At 44.0% G+C, this 15,476-nt stretch overlaps 2 protein-coding genes across 3 annotated transcripts in view; one reads left to right on the plus strand and one right to left on the minus strand.

Annotated features, from left to right (window-relative positions):
* Positions 1-7,348, plus strand: part of yes1 (YES proto-oncogene 1, Src family tyrosine kinase) — a 26,915-nt gene extending 19,567 nt beyond the window's left edge. The window contains exons 8-12 of the mRNA XM_058073678.2: positions 2,056-2,235; positions 2,389-2,465; positions 3,970-4,123; positions 4,530-4,661; positions 6,133-7,348. Coding sequence (XP_057929661.2) covers positions 2,056-2,235; positions 2,389-2,465; positions 3,970-4,123; positions 4,530-4,661; positions 6,133-6,341 — 752 coding nt within the window. The 3' untranslated portion in view covers positions 6,342-7,348. The remainder of the gene's footprint in view (positions 1-2,055; positions 2,236-2,388; positions 2,466-3,969; positions 4,124-4,529; positions 4,662-6,132) is intronic.
* On the minus strand, positions 6,742-15,476 carry clul1 (clusterin-like 1 (retinal)). 2 transcript variants are annotated; one of them, XM_058073691.2, is made up of 9 exons: positions 15,374-15,475; positions 12,804-12,916; positions 11,037-11,185; positions 10,795-10,965; positions 10,278-10,722; positions 9,519-9,638; positions 9,240-9,454; positions 7,593-7,768; positions 6,742-7,510 (listed from the first exon to the last, which is right to left on the minus strand). In XM_058073691.2, exons 2-9 carry the CDS (start codon positions 12,898-12,900, stop codon positions 7,489-7,491), a joined length of 1,395 nt encoding a protein of 464 aa, XP_057929674.2. In that variant the 5' UTR covers positions 12,901-12,916; positions 15,374-15,475; the 3' UTR covers positions 6,742-7,488. The 2 variants fall into 2 exon arrangements, with proteins under 2 accessions (XP_057929674.2, XP_078650913.1); XM_078794787.1 differs by lacking the exon at positions 6,742-7,510 and having other exon boundaries at positions 7,589-7,768; positions 15,374-15,476.

A 15,476-nucleotide genomic window follows, 5' to 3' on the forward strand; every position in this document is an offset into this window, starting at 1 on the left:
TTTATTTCATCCCAATCCCGGATGGACAGAGAGTAGGCACCTTTAAAAAAAATGTAAAATAACTTCAGGAACTCCAGAAATGTACCCAAAACATACTTTGAAATGCATATAAATGTAGCAGCGACACCTGCTCAGACACCAATGTTGTATTTTTTTCTTGAATTCTATGGTATTTATCACCTGTTTGATCAAAATCCTGGCACTTGCAACTTTCTGGCTCCATTTTGGGATATTTTGCAGCCGTGATAAATAGGAAAAGCAGAGATTTATTTGATAACTGTTTATTTACCAACAAATTACAATCAATGTATTAGCAAACTATGAAAAGATTTTGGTGTCCATGCCTGAATTGTGGTTGTGCTCCTAAAATTTTAAGTGAGGTTTAATTTTACTATTTTAATCAGGCTGTCATATGAATTTGAATGATTAATTGTAATCATACAATCTTAATCAGATTAATCACAGTTTTTAACTAATTCATTACATTAGCCGTTATGTCGAAAAAATATGCCAATTTTTGAGGAATTTAATGAATGAAGATAAATCATGATATATATTTGTAAGTATGAAGAGCTCCAAATTAGGGATCGACCGATATGGATTTTTTCGGGCCGATGCCGATTTTTTTTCCATCACCCTTAGCCGATGGCAGATTTTGCTTGGCCCGATATTTGTGGCCGATACTGCTTTTGCTCCCTAAATTTACATGAAAAAATGACCATGGTAACAAATATTACAGGTCTCAAGTTTAAAAAATATTTATTGAAACGTAAACACTGAACACAGTAGGATTCAGCTTTCTTAAACGTGCATTTAAACGACATTATCAACATTAAAAGGAATAAATATTCAACCATGTGCAAAACAGTTTTATCTAACGATATATAAAACATTTCTCTCATCATAAAAGTTGGTGTTGTGCACAATAAAGACCTCTGATAAGCAGACACGGCTGCTCCAATCTGTTCTGTGCGTGTGCATGCATGCTCAGAGAGAGCGCACACACATAACACGGCACGCAATTAACCTCAGCCCGGCGTTGAATGAAACTCCTACAAACACTGAATTGGGACTGAATTGCCAATGTTGACATTAAAGCTGTACATATTAGCCTCCAACTACATCAACAGCTCCCTAATTACAAAGGTAGGCACTTTTAAAGATGAAGCATTCAGCAGCATTCCTGGTTTTCAGACCTACAAACTAAACTATATTTTCAAGCACATATATTGCATGCACTTGGCGTTCATGTTTCCTATTTTAAAGCAGGTGGCAATATTTAAACTAAGTTTAACTGTTAGAGGCTAATTAAAAGTTGAAAACCTAACCTAAAAAAAAAAAAAATTAAACTATATTAGGAAAGCAGGAAGTGAACAAATGTAACAGTTAGTGATTGTAAAAGTACCAGATGGAGGGGTAGGATTTAATAAGCTTTGCTTCTTCCTACTCCTTTTGGACATGTGGAACTGTGAACTGATTATGTGATGCATTCAATTGTAATCTGATGCATGTTCAAATTAATTACTCTTACCCTTATTATGATTCACCACTCTTGCAGTATTGGAGGGGTACCGCGACTGCGTGTGTTGCAGGGTCCTCCGGCAACATAAAGCTGCCCGGCGGATGCCTGTTTGTAAATCATAATAATACATTTTATAATAATACATTTTATTGGTATAGCGCTTTACAAAATACTCAAAAAAATCATGCAGCGGAAAAATTGGCGAACCTATGCGCTTGTATCGGCCAATACCAAGTAAAGAACGCAAATATCGGCCTGATGTATCGGTCGAGCCTTACTCCAAATGAACCGAATATGTCAGTCAAGCTGAAAGATGGACATAGCAGCCGTGAGCTTCTGTGTAGCGGCACATTTAACGGCATTATAATTGGTACGTAACTCATTACAGAGTAATAAGACTGTCCAATTCATCTTTTTCTGTGTATTTACACACACTCATTATTACTTTTTCTATTATTTTTTTTACCTTTATGTACAGGAGGCTTGTTTTTTGGAGACATACTTAGCCGTTTTGCCTTTTCTTCTCTATTCAGGCACGTGGAACGGCACCACCAAAGTGGCAATCAAGACCCTGAAGCCAGGCACCATGTCGCCAGAAGCCTTCCTGCAAGAGGCTCAGATCATGAAGAAACTGCGGCATGACAAGCTGGTGCCGCTGTACGCCGTGGTATCCGAAGAGCCCATCTACATCGTCACCGAGTTCATGGGCAAAGGTTGGTCCTTATTGTGTGAAAAGTGCCTACAAATAGTCAACAAGACTTCCGCCATTCCGGCCTCCAAATTTTGGACAAAGTCAGGACTCTAATGAAGCATAGAAAATGGACGGATGGACTTCTAAAGTTGTTGTTTTTTGTTTTTTTTATCAGGGAGTCTACTGGACTTCTTGAAAGAGGGAGATGGCAAATACCTGAAGCTGCCCCAGCTGGTGGACATGGCTGCACAGGTAGGATCCACTCTCTGTGTTTGTAAGATGGAATATCACATCTGGAGCTTTCGGCTTCCTGCTCTGTGTGCATCCCTTCGCTCCGTAGCACTTAGCTCCCCGCGGCGCCTAAACGCTTCTCTCATCAGAGGCCACTTGAACCGTACGCCTCCGTTGCGTGCTGTGATACACTCCTACATTGCCTCGCCGCAGCCTCCTCTCAAGCGCAGTCCAAATTAAAAATGATGTGGAGGAAGCGCATCTACATTTAACCTCCAAGACTCCTCTTGGGGCTTGGAAGTCAGAGTGAGGAGGCGGCGCTTATGTTTTGAAGATTTTGGAAATGATCAAGCCTGCGTGAACTTGATATTAGGGCTGCTACCAGGAGTGTAAAAGTGTGCTATAATCACTGTTCAAATAGCCAGCAGGTACATCTCCAATAAATACAATAGTAATATAACAATAAACAACCCAATTATGTACGCATCTACACCAACGTCTAAGTCGGGTCTCCACCCAGTAGCTCTCCAAAGGGTTTATTCATTTATTACTAACTCCTATACAGACAAAATTAGAAAGTGGTAGTTTGGAAGTGCTCAGGAACGCTTGGTAGTGTGACCAATCTCAACGAAGAGGCGTGCCCGGAGACGGGCCATGGGTGGAATAATTTAAAGCAGACTGTTTTGAAAAAAAAAAAATCACAGAAATAAAAAATCTGTTCCGGGCTGCACGGTGGTCATGTGGTTAGCGCGCAGACCTCACAGCTAGGAGACCGGAGTTCAATTCCACCCTCGGCCATCTCTGTGTGGAGTTTGCATGTTCTCCCCGTGCATGCATGTTTCCTCCCACATTCCAAAAACATGCTAGGTTAATTGGCGACTCCAAATTGTCCATAGGTATGAATGTGAGTGTGAATGGTTGTTTGTCTGTATGTGCCCTGTGATTGGCTGGCCACCAGTCCAGGGTGTACCCCGCCTCTCGCCTGAAGACAGCTGGGATAAGCTCCAGCACCCCCGCGACTCTCGTGAGGATAAACGGTAGAAAATGAATGAATGAATAAATAGATAACAACATAGATAAAACTGCTATATCAAATAAAATGAAGTGGCCAGCCAATCACAGGGCACATATAGACAAACAACCATTCACACTCACATTCATACCTGTGGATTCGGAATTTGGAGTTGCCAATTAACCTAGCATGTTTTTGGAATGTCGGAGGAAACCGGAGTACCCGGAGAAAACCCACGCATGCACGGGGAGAACATGCAAACTCCACACAGAGATGACCGAGGGTGGACTTGAACTTGATTCTCCTAGCTGTGAGGCTGTTCCAAAGAAGATAAAAAGCACACAGCGTTGCTCATTTGATGTCACATGGACTGAGATCTTGTATGATGGCAACATTTTGTGCAGCTTTATGCATTGTGGACCCCCCCCCCCCCTTCTCCGCCCCCCTGCCTGTTTGTCGCCCACCCCGCTGCTTGCCCCATGCCCCTGTCTTCCCTTGTGCAATCGCACGCAGATTGCAGACGGCATGGCCTTCATCGAGAGGATGAACTACATCCACAGGGACCTGAGAGCTGCCAACATTCTGGTGGCCGACAACCTGGTTTGTAAAATCGCCGACTTCGGTCTCGCCCGACTCATCGAGGACAACGAGTACACCGCTAGACAAGGTGCGTGCATTTGACATAAACAATAACATATATGGTTTAGTTTATTTGCTTCATACATTAACAAGCTATATTAAGGTGGTTGATTTGCAAAAGTCAGCATGTCCGAAAAGGAGTAGGAAGAAGCAGAACTTATTCATCATGTGTATTGCTGATCATTTATTTACACCTATCTTTTGTTGTATCTTATGTTGAAACGTAGAATATTTAGTTTGAAAGAAAATACATTTTTTAAGTGCAAGGTCAAGGCAAAGGAAGAAATAAAATAAGATGACTTAAGATTACCATATATAGTAATATACTATAGTACTGACCCCTTCGTGTATAAAGTGTTGTGATTTGGTGGTATATACTGTAAATACAGTAAATTGACTTGAATGAACCAACATGTATCTTCCTTGCTGTGCAGGTGCAAAGTTCCCCATCAAGTGGACCGCACCCGAAGCTGCTCTATATGGACGCTTCACTATCAAGTCAGATGTGTGGTCCTTTGGTATACTACTGACTGAACTGGTCACCAAAGGCAGGGTACCCTATCCAGGTAGGGACTCAATATCTTTACTTGGGCTTTAGATGTTAGATTGTGCAACTTCAATATCCATATTCATTCATTTTCTACCGCTTATCCTCACAAGGGGGTGCTGGAGCCTATCCCAGCTGTCTTCGGGCGAGAGGCGTGGTACACCCTGGACTGGTCGCCAGCCAATCACAGGGCACATACAGACAAACAACCATTCACACTCACATTCATACCTATGGACAATTTGGAGTCGCTAACTAACCTAGCATGTTTTTGGAATGTGGGAGGAAACCGGAGTACCTGGAGAAAACCCACGTTTGCACGGGGAGAACATGCAAACTCCACACAGAGATGGCCGAGAGTGGAATTGAACTCGGGTCTCCTAGTTGTGATGGCTGCGTGCTAACCACTCAACCGCTGTGCAGCCTCTTTCTTTCTTCTTCTTCTTTTTTTTCTACTTTATAAATTCAAGAATGCTGCACGGCAGACGAGTGGTTAGCACACAGGCCACACAGCTAGGAGACCTGAGTTTGATTCCAACCTCCACCATATCTGTGCGGAGTTTGCATGTTCTCGCCGCTTTCCTCCCACGTTCCAAAAACATGCTGGGTTAATTGGCCACTCCAAATTGTCCATAGGTATGAATGTGAGTGTGAATGGTTGTTTGTCTATATGTGCCCTGTGATTGGCTGGCCACCAGTCCAGGGTGTACCCCGTCTTGCCCGAAGACAGCTGGGATAGGCTCCAGCACCCCCTCCTTATATGACAAATGCAGACTCATCATTTGAGTCCACAGGGAAGTCAAGTGACTTATTAGGTCATGGGAAAGTATGTGTTTTCCCCCATGATCCATTCAGTCTGACACCTCACGCCGCCTCCTGCTGTTTGAGTCCAGCACTGCAGCTTGTCTCACATTCTCAGTGATCACAGAGCACCATATGGCCAAGTCGGCCCCGCCATCTCCTCATAAAGGCCATCTGGCCCCACTGGGAAAGCTTTCATTCTAATGAATTGATCCTCGCTCGATGTGGTGAAAGAACTGCAATTTTGTGGTTCCCGTCATGATTTATTTCTAAGATCTAAGCACAGCTGGACAGTTTGGAAATGTAGACTTATGTTTTGGGTTCCTGTTGAAGTTGCACTTGAATCCAGCATGGCCCTCCTTGTGTGTGAGATAATACCAAATGCACCGGGATCCGACTTATTATGTTTCCACGCTATTGCAGTCAATATGGGGGCTTTTTTTCCTGTCTTTGGAATGAAGAATTCCATTTTTGGAACAGGAAGGATTTTTTTGTTTAGTCTCAGCAAGACCACACAGCAATGTTGTTTTAACACCGGGATGTCCAAAGTGCAGCCCATGGATCTTTTTAGGGTCGCAGCTTCCTTTGACCCACGATATTTAATGTTTTGTTTCAATTTTGCCGTACTCACCACTTATGATGCCAGCTAGCGTAACCCCTCCCCCTCCATGTGTTTTGTTTTTTCTCAGGGATGGTGAACAGGGAGGTGCTGGAGCAAGTGGAGCGAGGCTACCGCATGCCGTGCCCTCAGGGATGCCCCGACTCGCTCCACGAGATGATGCGCCATTGCTGGAAGAAAGAACCCGACGAGAGGCCCACCTTCGAGTACATCCAGTCCTTCCTGGAGGACTACTTCACTGCCACCGAGCCACAGTACCAACCGGGGGACAACCTGTAGTACAGCTGTCCGAGACTAGGTGAAGCTCATGGCAAAAAAAAAAAAAAAGCGGCCACAACACTGTGATCAATACCAGACTAGTTAGTCCTCCTCATTTCAAATTCAATGATGATGTTGACTGTTTTTATTATGAATCATCCATTCTTTCTCCCGCTTCTTATTTTATTCTGCAAAAATAAATCTCCCCCATGGGAGTGGAGATCTTTTATATGTATGGTGGTTTGTTGAGAGTGTGTGTTGGCTGACAGATGGTGCAGGAATGTGCGCGTATGTACAGAAAATGAATTTTAGTAAGTGTGGACAAATGGCAAGATGACTTTCTTTTTTTTTTTTGTTACATTCTGATAGATTTTTTAAAAAAAATGACATCATTTTCATGCAAAATTACTAACTTAAAAAAAAAAAATCAACATTTCCTGTATCTAGGGAGTTTATTTTTGTTGTATTGTTTGTTTTTTTTTTGGATGAAAAGCACATTTCAGTGACATTTTGCATCAAAAGACTTGAACCGTACCTCGTTAACATACAGTATCATGGTCCAATATAGTGCAAAAGTGTCAAAAGCATGACATTTATGCAATCTGCTGATTGTGATGGATACATCCTTGCCCCCCGCCCCGCCCCACGACCCCCGAACCATGGTGTTATGTCAGCTAAACACTAAACAAAGCAACTTCATGTTGCACCGACTCTACTCTACTTAGCCTAACACTCAAACACAATTGTTTTTAAACAACAGAGCTAATAATGCAATTTTTTTATTATATTTCCTGTCTGTCTGATGGTGCATGTTGGGAACATTTACGTACATACGTGAAAGATGTGAAAGTTTTTTTTTTTTACATTTTATTTTGTTTTAAACTTTGTTTCCCTCTGGATTACCTAATTTGTGATTGTTCCTACAGTTAGGACTTAACTATGTTGGAGGGAGGGGGGATGATGAAATGACACAAAATGGTAACTAATAGAATTTTTTGTACAGAAAAAAATAAACATTTTTGCTTAAAGATGTTTTTTTGATTTGGCTTTGTTCTACTGAAATGTTACATTTACTTCCAAGTATAGCTGGCAGAAGGTAAGAAAAGCATTTTGCTGTTTATATAACTCAAATTGTGCAACTCCATCGAGCTCTGTGATTGGTTGTCATCTACTCCTCATCTTCCTCATACCTGTAAAGTAAGAAGCATAAAACACGTTGACATACAACTGTAGCCAATGCTTTAATATCACAGATCTTATCTTTGCTGTCACCTGACCATCTCCTTGTACTTCCCCAGGGCCTCTTGGACCACATACTCAATGAAGGCAGGTTCCTGCAGGTCCAGCTCCCCTGGCACGGAGAAGATAAAGTGGGGGGAGTTGAGGATGTTCACCTCCACTTGAGTCTCTGCTGCTGGCAGGTTTAGGTCTTTGCTCCTTGGTGTCACCTGGAGCACAGTGAGGTGAACACTTCATTTAGTACACTTCAACATGTATGTATTAAAATGTGAAAAGGGGACCTATTGTGCTTTTTCGCACTTTTCTGACCTATAAATGTACTTAGGATGTTGTATTCTCGTGTTAAACCATGCCAAAGTTTCAGGTCATAAGTTTTAGGTATTTGGAAGTTAGCCCTGAAATAAGTTTGGGATGGCTCAGAACGCTCGGTTTCAGAGGTTTTTCTCTGCCGCTGGCTCCATGTGATGTCACAGTGAACCACACTGCTCTGATGTCACTGTGTTACATAACATAAATATATTCATTCATTCATTTTCTACCACTTTTCCTCACGAGGGTCGCAGGGTTGCTGGAGCCTATCCCAGCTGTCTTTGGGCGAGAGGCGGGGTACACCCTGGACTGGTGGCCAGCCAATCACAGGGCACATATAGACAAACAACCATTCACACTCACAATCATAACTATGGACAATTTGGAGTGGCCAATTAACCTAGCATGTTTTTGGAAAACCGGAGTACCCGGAGAAAACCCACGCATGCAACATGAAAACTCCACACAGAGTTCAATTCCTGGTCTCCTTGCTGTGAGGTCTGCGCGCTAGCCACTCGACCGCCGTGCCGCCGTACATAAATATATAATATATAAGTATTTGTTCAGATTTGAGTTACAGATTCCAGGAGAAGCGAAAAATTGACTATCCGTCAAAAATGTTGCTGAAGTGCAACGCCTTCAAAAGCGCAAGCAGTAAGTAAAAATTTATCAGTGTCCTGTTTATTTTGTGTAAGTCAGCGGTTTTCTGTGTAGCATTATAGAGTGTGCATACAGGGAGTGTCTTGCCTACAATTTTTTTAAACACGGGTACTCCTGCAAAAACTTATAATGACCACATTTCCACTACCGATGTTTGCAGTTGGTAAACACGAGCCTACTACGTTACCACTCTGAGTTCATACTCAGGGGTCTCCAAACAGTGGCTCTGAACCACTTTTCAAGGAGCTCTCCAAAGGGTTTATTCATTTATTATCAACGCCTGTACCAACAAAATTCGACAGTGAGGTTCTGCAGTAGTCTGGAAGTCTTCGGAAACGCTTAGGGGTGTGACCAATCACAGTAGAGTGGGTGGAACAGGGGCATCACTAGGTTCTGAGGACAGGGGGGGCTTAGTCCTCTGGAGATGCACAGAATATGAATGAATGTAGTAGTTTATTTAGTATTTAATTTTTAAAAAATCCAAAAAACAAATAACAAACATGAACCGGGATTTTACTTTCCCACTTTTGGGCAGATTTAGTAGAGATTCCAAGTACTAAATGGATACTAAATGGCCACCATTAATAATCATTATTATATTATTAACTAGCCTATTATTATTACTATATTATTATTCTTCTGATTAGTATTAGCCTGCTTATTGGCTTGCTTATTAGCCTGCTTTTGCCCTATTATCCTTCCTCAGCTCACCCTTGTGATGCGGAAGATGTTTTGTGGCCCGCCGCCGTCACCCACCGCCCAAGTCACCCAGCTGAACTCGGCGGCCATGTCGCCCAGCCAGCTGACTGTCTCGTCTGCGTGTCGCCGCACGATGGACAAGATCTCATCATACTGCTCCTTGGACATTCCCATCAGCTGGGAGACCTGGTCCAGCTCCATGTGCAGCTCCCTCACATTGGGACACTCTGGAGAACAAATCAAATGGGGCTGTGATGGCGTCACATGGTCACGGAAGGTGTGTGACATCACCTGTGGACAAGGCCCCCTGGCAGGCTTCACACTGCGTCTGGAACTGCCAGCACTCGGACGACTGCCTGCGGAGGTCCCTGCACAGCTTCCTGTTCTGGAGGAAGCGTGGGACGCTTTTCCCTGCGGTAAACACAAACATGGAAGTTGCTGTTTAAGAGCTACATGTTCGCTTTTGATTGGCACATCCTGATAGGTATTCATAGGTTGTTACCTGTCAGGCTTGACTGCGAGATTTGTTCTTTAAGAGAGAAACCACTTCATAAAACCATTCCCTAAAAATGCAGCTACAATACTTCCAGTTGTTAAGTAAACATTCCCAAAGTTAAGGATTGTCGCTCCCAGATTTTGGCAGCACTTAGTAGTCTTGACTCTGGGCACATGCAGGAGACCACTACCTGAGCTTCTCAGGCCTGAGATGGCTCATGTGTCAGAGGTGAACTTTGGTGCAAGACCACAGTCGATTCTCAGTCTATTCTCTGAGAGGATCATATTTCCTGGTTCTAGTCGGGACTCGAGCAGCAGCATTCTGGATGCACTGCGGTTATACAACCCTTTTGAGAAGACACATTCTCTGCATGCTCTGAATGGGAACAGCAGTGCCATCTGGTGGGCATACATGCAAACTGAAAGGCAGGAACCCCCAGGGACCAGAAAATGGGTGGCTGATGTCATCCATACCATCGTGACCGTGTCCATCAAAAGTGAGCAGAGTTGTAATTGTGTTGGGTGTACCTAATGAAGTGTCCTACGCCGGCTCACCTGTCTTGACATCCCCCCCTGGTCCATGGAGGTCATCAAACACCTGCGTCACCACCGCCCCAAACTCCTCCACCACACTGCGGCCAAAGTCAAAGAAGGAGTCCAGCACCTCCTCCAAGCCCACCCCCTGCAGGAAACCCGAGTCCCGGGCTGGGTCATTGGGGTCAGCGGTGGTCTGCGTCGTGGTGGTGGTCGGGACCAAGTGACCGTTCAGAAGAGCCTTCTGAAGAGCTCGGTCCAGCTTCACGCTCATCCTGGAGGCCAGGGCCACACTGTTGTTTACCAGCATTCCCACTTTCCGGCTCAGGCGAGTGAAGGAATCCTGGATGCGGACCACTTCTACATCGGGGTCATCCGGATCTTGGTTCACTAGGATGTCACCTGCTTCCAGCTCCGCTTCACCAAAGTTGAAGCGTTTGGACACCCTGTGGAAAAAGTTCTCCACCTACATGAGAAGAAGAAAAGAGAGTCTTTCCGGTTTTAGGAGCACCATTCCAAGATTCCAAGTTTGTCCCACCTTAGTTTGGAAGGTGGAAAAACCTCTACGACAGGTAGTGCTGAAGAAGGCTTTGCATGCCTCCTCCAAGCAGGGCCTACACCGATCCCACTCTGACTGTAAGGATGTCCTGCAGTGCTCCTCAGCCTCCTGCAGCTTCACAGAAACGTCTTGGGCCAGCTCTGCCGCCCCCTGGTGGAAGTAAGCAGCATTTTCACGGTCCCTTTTTCTTCTTTCTTTGTTTCTACTGGAGAGAATCTGACCTTTTTTTTATCGCTGCTGTGTTGCAGAGACTTCATGAGGTGCTCGTGCTTCTGCTCGTTCCTCCACATCACCTCCTTCATCTGCTTGACGCCGTACAAGGCCCGCTTGACCTCCTCGCCCACCACCTTCTCTCCAGCCTGGGACAACTCTGAGCAGAAGGGGAGAGAAGCTCGTATCTTCAGGTACAGCTTTTTCTGTATCATTGTCCATCAAAATATATAGTTTGGAGATGAAAATACTGTAGAAAAAAAGTACCAACTAAAGTTTGTGATGGGAGCACATTTGCATATTTATGACATCACCAGGCTCCACCCTGTCTCCACCCTACCCAACAAGCTCTTCTCCTCTCCCTCATCTCACGGAAACACAGCCATAATCCATCCGAGCCTGGCGCACCACTGATGCCTTGTCCTCCTTCCGCACATTCTTTCACGACAGTTAAGCCCTTTTTCTGATGTTCGGACTGTCCCTGAATGCATCTCGCATTCTTGCAATGAGAATGACAAAGACAGTATATGTGGTTGGAATTGTACTACTGTCATAATGAGGTTATAAAGCTGTGTGGGGCTCTGTGTGACCCTGTGGGGACGCTCCTTCCGGGGTGCTTCATAGTGCTTCATAGTCCTTCATAGTCCTTCATTGTGCTTCACCGTGCTTCATCGTGGCTCATAGTGCTTCACCGTGCTTCACCGTGCTTCACCGTGCTTCACCGTGCTTCATTGTGCTTCATCGTGCTTTATTGTGCTTCATCGTGCTTCATTGTGCTTCATTGTGCTTCATTGTGCTTCATTGTGCTTCATCGTGCTTCATCGTGGCTCATAGTCCTTCACCGTGCTTCATAGTGCTTCACCGTGCTTCACCGTGCTTCATTGTGGCTCATAGTGCTTCACCATGCTTCATAGTGCTTCATCGTGCTTCATTGTGCTTCATCGTGCTTCATTGTGCTTCATCGTGCTTCATCGTGGCTTATAGTCCTTCACCGTGCTTCATAGTGCTTCACCGTGCTTCACCGTGCTTCATTGTGGCTCATAGTGCTTCACCATGCTTCATAGTGCTTCACCGTGCTCCATTGTGCTTCATCTTGCTCCATTGCGGCTATTCGGGCTTTGTTGTGCTTCATTGCGGCTCATAGTGCATCATTGTGCTTCACAGTGCTTCATTGTGGCTCATAGTGCTTCATAGTGCTTCATCTTGCTCCATTGTGCTTCATCGTGCTTCATTGTGGCTCATAGTGCTTCATTGCGGCTCATAGTGCTTCATTGTGCTTCACCGTGCTTCACCGTGCTTCATTGTGGCTCATAGTGCTTCACCGTGCTTCATAGTGCTTCATTGTGCTTCATAGTGCTTCATCGTCCTCCATTGTGCTTCATCTTGCTCCATTGCGGCTCATAGTGCTTCACCGTGCTTCATAGTGCTTCATCGTCCTCCATTGTGCTTCATCTTGCTCCATTGCGGCTCATAGTGCTTCACCGTGCTTCATTGTGCTTCATAGTGCTTCATCGTCCTCCATTGTGCTTCATCTTGCTCCATTGCGGCTCATAGTGCTTCGTTGTGCTTCATTGTGCTCCATTTCAATGCCGCCTATCCTTACGAGGCTTGTGGGTATGCTGGAGCCTATCCCAGCTGTCTTTAGGGAGAGGCGGGGTCCACCCTGGACTGGTGGCCAGCCAATGGCAGGGTACGTACAGTATTCCTCTATCAATAATCAATATAATAATCTACCTTGAGGTAAACACACTACATTAGGTTAACCGTCCAAATGTTACCTTCTAAAGCATCCTGGGAGGCCGTTTGGGACTCTGCTGCACCCCCCCTAAGGAGCGCCACTGACACCAGCAGAACCAAACTCTGCAGAAGCTTCATCTCTTCGCTTTTGGTCCTTGGGCAAAAAGTCAGAAAAAACATTTTAAGGCTGAGATTTGAGTTTGTCAACAGTCATGCAACAGCTGGTCCAGGTATCTATTTTACATGAGAGGAACTAATAGGTCTTTGAACGTGACGTAGCCATGTTTGGCCAATAGAGGGTGCCAAAGCATGAGGATGATAGAAAAAGACACGGATCCAGTAAAGAAAACTGATATTGTTAAATAAATATACAGTCAAATAAATTCATTTCAATGCAACATGTACACATTTCTAGTACTCAACATTCAATTTAACTCTTTTCTATCACCTCCTTTTGTTGCATTTTTGTATAGAGATATAAGATAATAGAAGAAGAGGAGATCAGTAAAGATGATAATATAAGGACAATAGAAGGAGAGGAGGTCAGTAAACAAGACAATAGAAGGAGAGGAGGTCAGTAAAGATGATAATAGAAGGAGAATAGAAGGATAGGAGGTCAGTAAAGATGATAATATAAGGAGAATAGAAGGACAGGAGGTCAGTAAACAAGACAATAGAAGGAGAGGAGATCAGTAAACAAGATAATAGGAGAGGAGCTCAGTAAAGATGATAATAGAAGGAGAATAGAAGGAGAGGAGGTCAGTAAACAAGATAATAGAAGGAGAGGAGGTCAGTAAAGATGATAATAGAAGGAGAGGAGGTCAGTAAAGATAATAGAAGGAGAGGAGGTCACTAAAGATAATAGGAGAGGAGGTCAGTAAAGATGATAATAGAAGGAGAGGAGGTCAGTAAAGATGATATTAGAAGGAGAAGAGGTCAGTAAAGATGATAACAGAAGGGGAGGAGGTCAGTGAAGATGATATTAGAAGGAGAGGAGGCCAGTAAAGATGATATTAGAAGGGGAGGAGGCCAGTAGAGATGATATTAGAAGGGGAGGAGGTCGGTAAAGTTGATAATAGAAGGGGAGGAGGTCAGTAAAGATGATAGGAGAGGAGGTCAGTAAAGATGATAATAGAAGGAGAAGAGAAGGAGAGGCGGTCAGTAAAGATGATAATAGAAGGAGAGACGGTCAGTAAAGATGATAATAGAAGGAGAGGAGGTCAGTAAAGATGATATTAGAAGGAGAAGAGGTCAGTAAAGATGAAGGGGAGGAGGTCAGTGAAGATGACATTAGAAGGAGAGGAGGCCAGTAAAGATGATATTAGAAGGGGAGGAGGTCAGTAAAGATGATCATAGAAGGAGAGGCAGTCAGTAAAGATGATAATAGAAGGAGAGACGGTCAGTAAAGATGATAATAGAAGGAGAGGAGGTCAGTAAAGATGATAATAGAAGGAGAGGAGGTCAGTAAAGATGATATTAGAAGGAGAAGAGGTCAGTAAAGATGATAACAGAAGGGGAGGAGGTCAGTGAAGATGACATTAGAAGGAGAGGAGGCCAGTAAAGATGATATTAGAAGGGGAGGAGGTCAGTAAAGTTGATAATAGAAGGGGAGGAGGTCAGTAAAGATGATAATAGAAGGGGAGGAGGTCAGTAAAGATGATCATAGAAGGGGAGGAGGTCAGTAAAGATGATCATAGAAGGAGAGGAGGTCAGTAAAGATGATAATAGAAGGAGAGGAGGTCAGTAAAGATGATAATAGAAGGAGAGGAGGTCAGTAAAGATGATAATAGAAGGAGAGGAGGTCAGTAAAGATGATATTAGAAGGGGAGGAGGTCAGTAACGTTGATAATAGAAGGGGAGGAGGTCAGTAAAGATGATATTAGAAGGGGAGGAGGTCAGTAAACAAGGTAATAGAAGGAGAGGAGGTCAGTAAAGATGATATTAGAAGGGGAGGAGGTCAGTAAACAAGGTAATAGAAGGAGAGGAGGTCAGTAAAGATGATAATAGAAGGAGAGGAGGTCAGTAAAGATGATAATAGAAGGAGAGGAGGTCAGTAAAGATGATAATAGAAGGGGAGGAGGTCAGTAAACAAGGTAATAGAAGGAGAGGAGGTCAGTAAAGATGATAATAGAAGGAGAGGAGGTCAGTAAAGATGATAATAGAAGGAGAGGAGGTCAGTAAAGATGATAATAGAAGGAGAGGAGGTCAGTAAAGATGATAATAGAAGGAGAGGAGGCCAGTAAAGATGATATTAGAAGGGGAGGAGGTCAGTAAAGTTGATAATAGAAGGGGAGGAGGTCGGTAAAGATGATAATAGAAGGGGAGGAGGTCAGTAAACAAGGTAATAGAAGGAGAGGAGGTCAGTAAAGATGATAATAGAAGGAGAGGAGGTCAGTAAAGATGATAATAGAAGGAGAGGAGGTCAGTAAAGATGATAATAGAAGGAGAGGAGGTCAGTAAAGATGATAATAGAAGGAGAGGAGGCCAGTAAAGATGATATTAGAAGGGGAGGAGGTCAGTAAAGTTGATAATAGAAGGGGAGGAGGTCGGTAAAGATGATAATAGAAGGGGAGGAGGTCAGTAAACAAGGTAATAGAAGGAGAGGACTCACCCCAATTCTCCCCACCAGAAACACCAGAACCAAAAGCAATGTTTCCGTGTGGACGTTTGCAGCAGGCCAGGTCTATTTGTGATCTTTCCACTGGCAGCTTAAT

The sequence above is a fragment of the Doryrhamphus excisus genome, linkage group LG11 (assembly GCF_037039965.1).
Source record: "Doryrhamphus excisus strain RoL-2023G ecotype Guam linkage group LG11, RoL_Dexc_Guam_v1.1, whole genome shotgun sequence".
Lineage (NCBI taxonomy): Eukaryota > Metazoa > Chordata > Actinopteri > Syngnathiformes > Syngnathidae > Doryrhamphus > Doryrhamphus excisus.

Coding starts and splice junctions, on each gene's coding strand:
- clul1 (XM_058073691.2), bottom strand. CDS start 12,900: ATGAAGCTTCTGCAGAGTTTGGTTCTGCTGGTGTCAGTGGCGCTCCTT. Junction 11,186..12,803: donor CTCCCAGGATGCTTTAGAAG/GTAACATTTGGA, acceptor CCTTCTGCTCAG/AGTTGTCCCAGGCTGGAGAG. Junction 7,769..9,239: donor ACATCTTCCGCATCACAAGG/GTGAGCTGAGGA, acceptor ACTGTGCTCCAG/GTGACACCAAGGAGCAAAGA.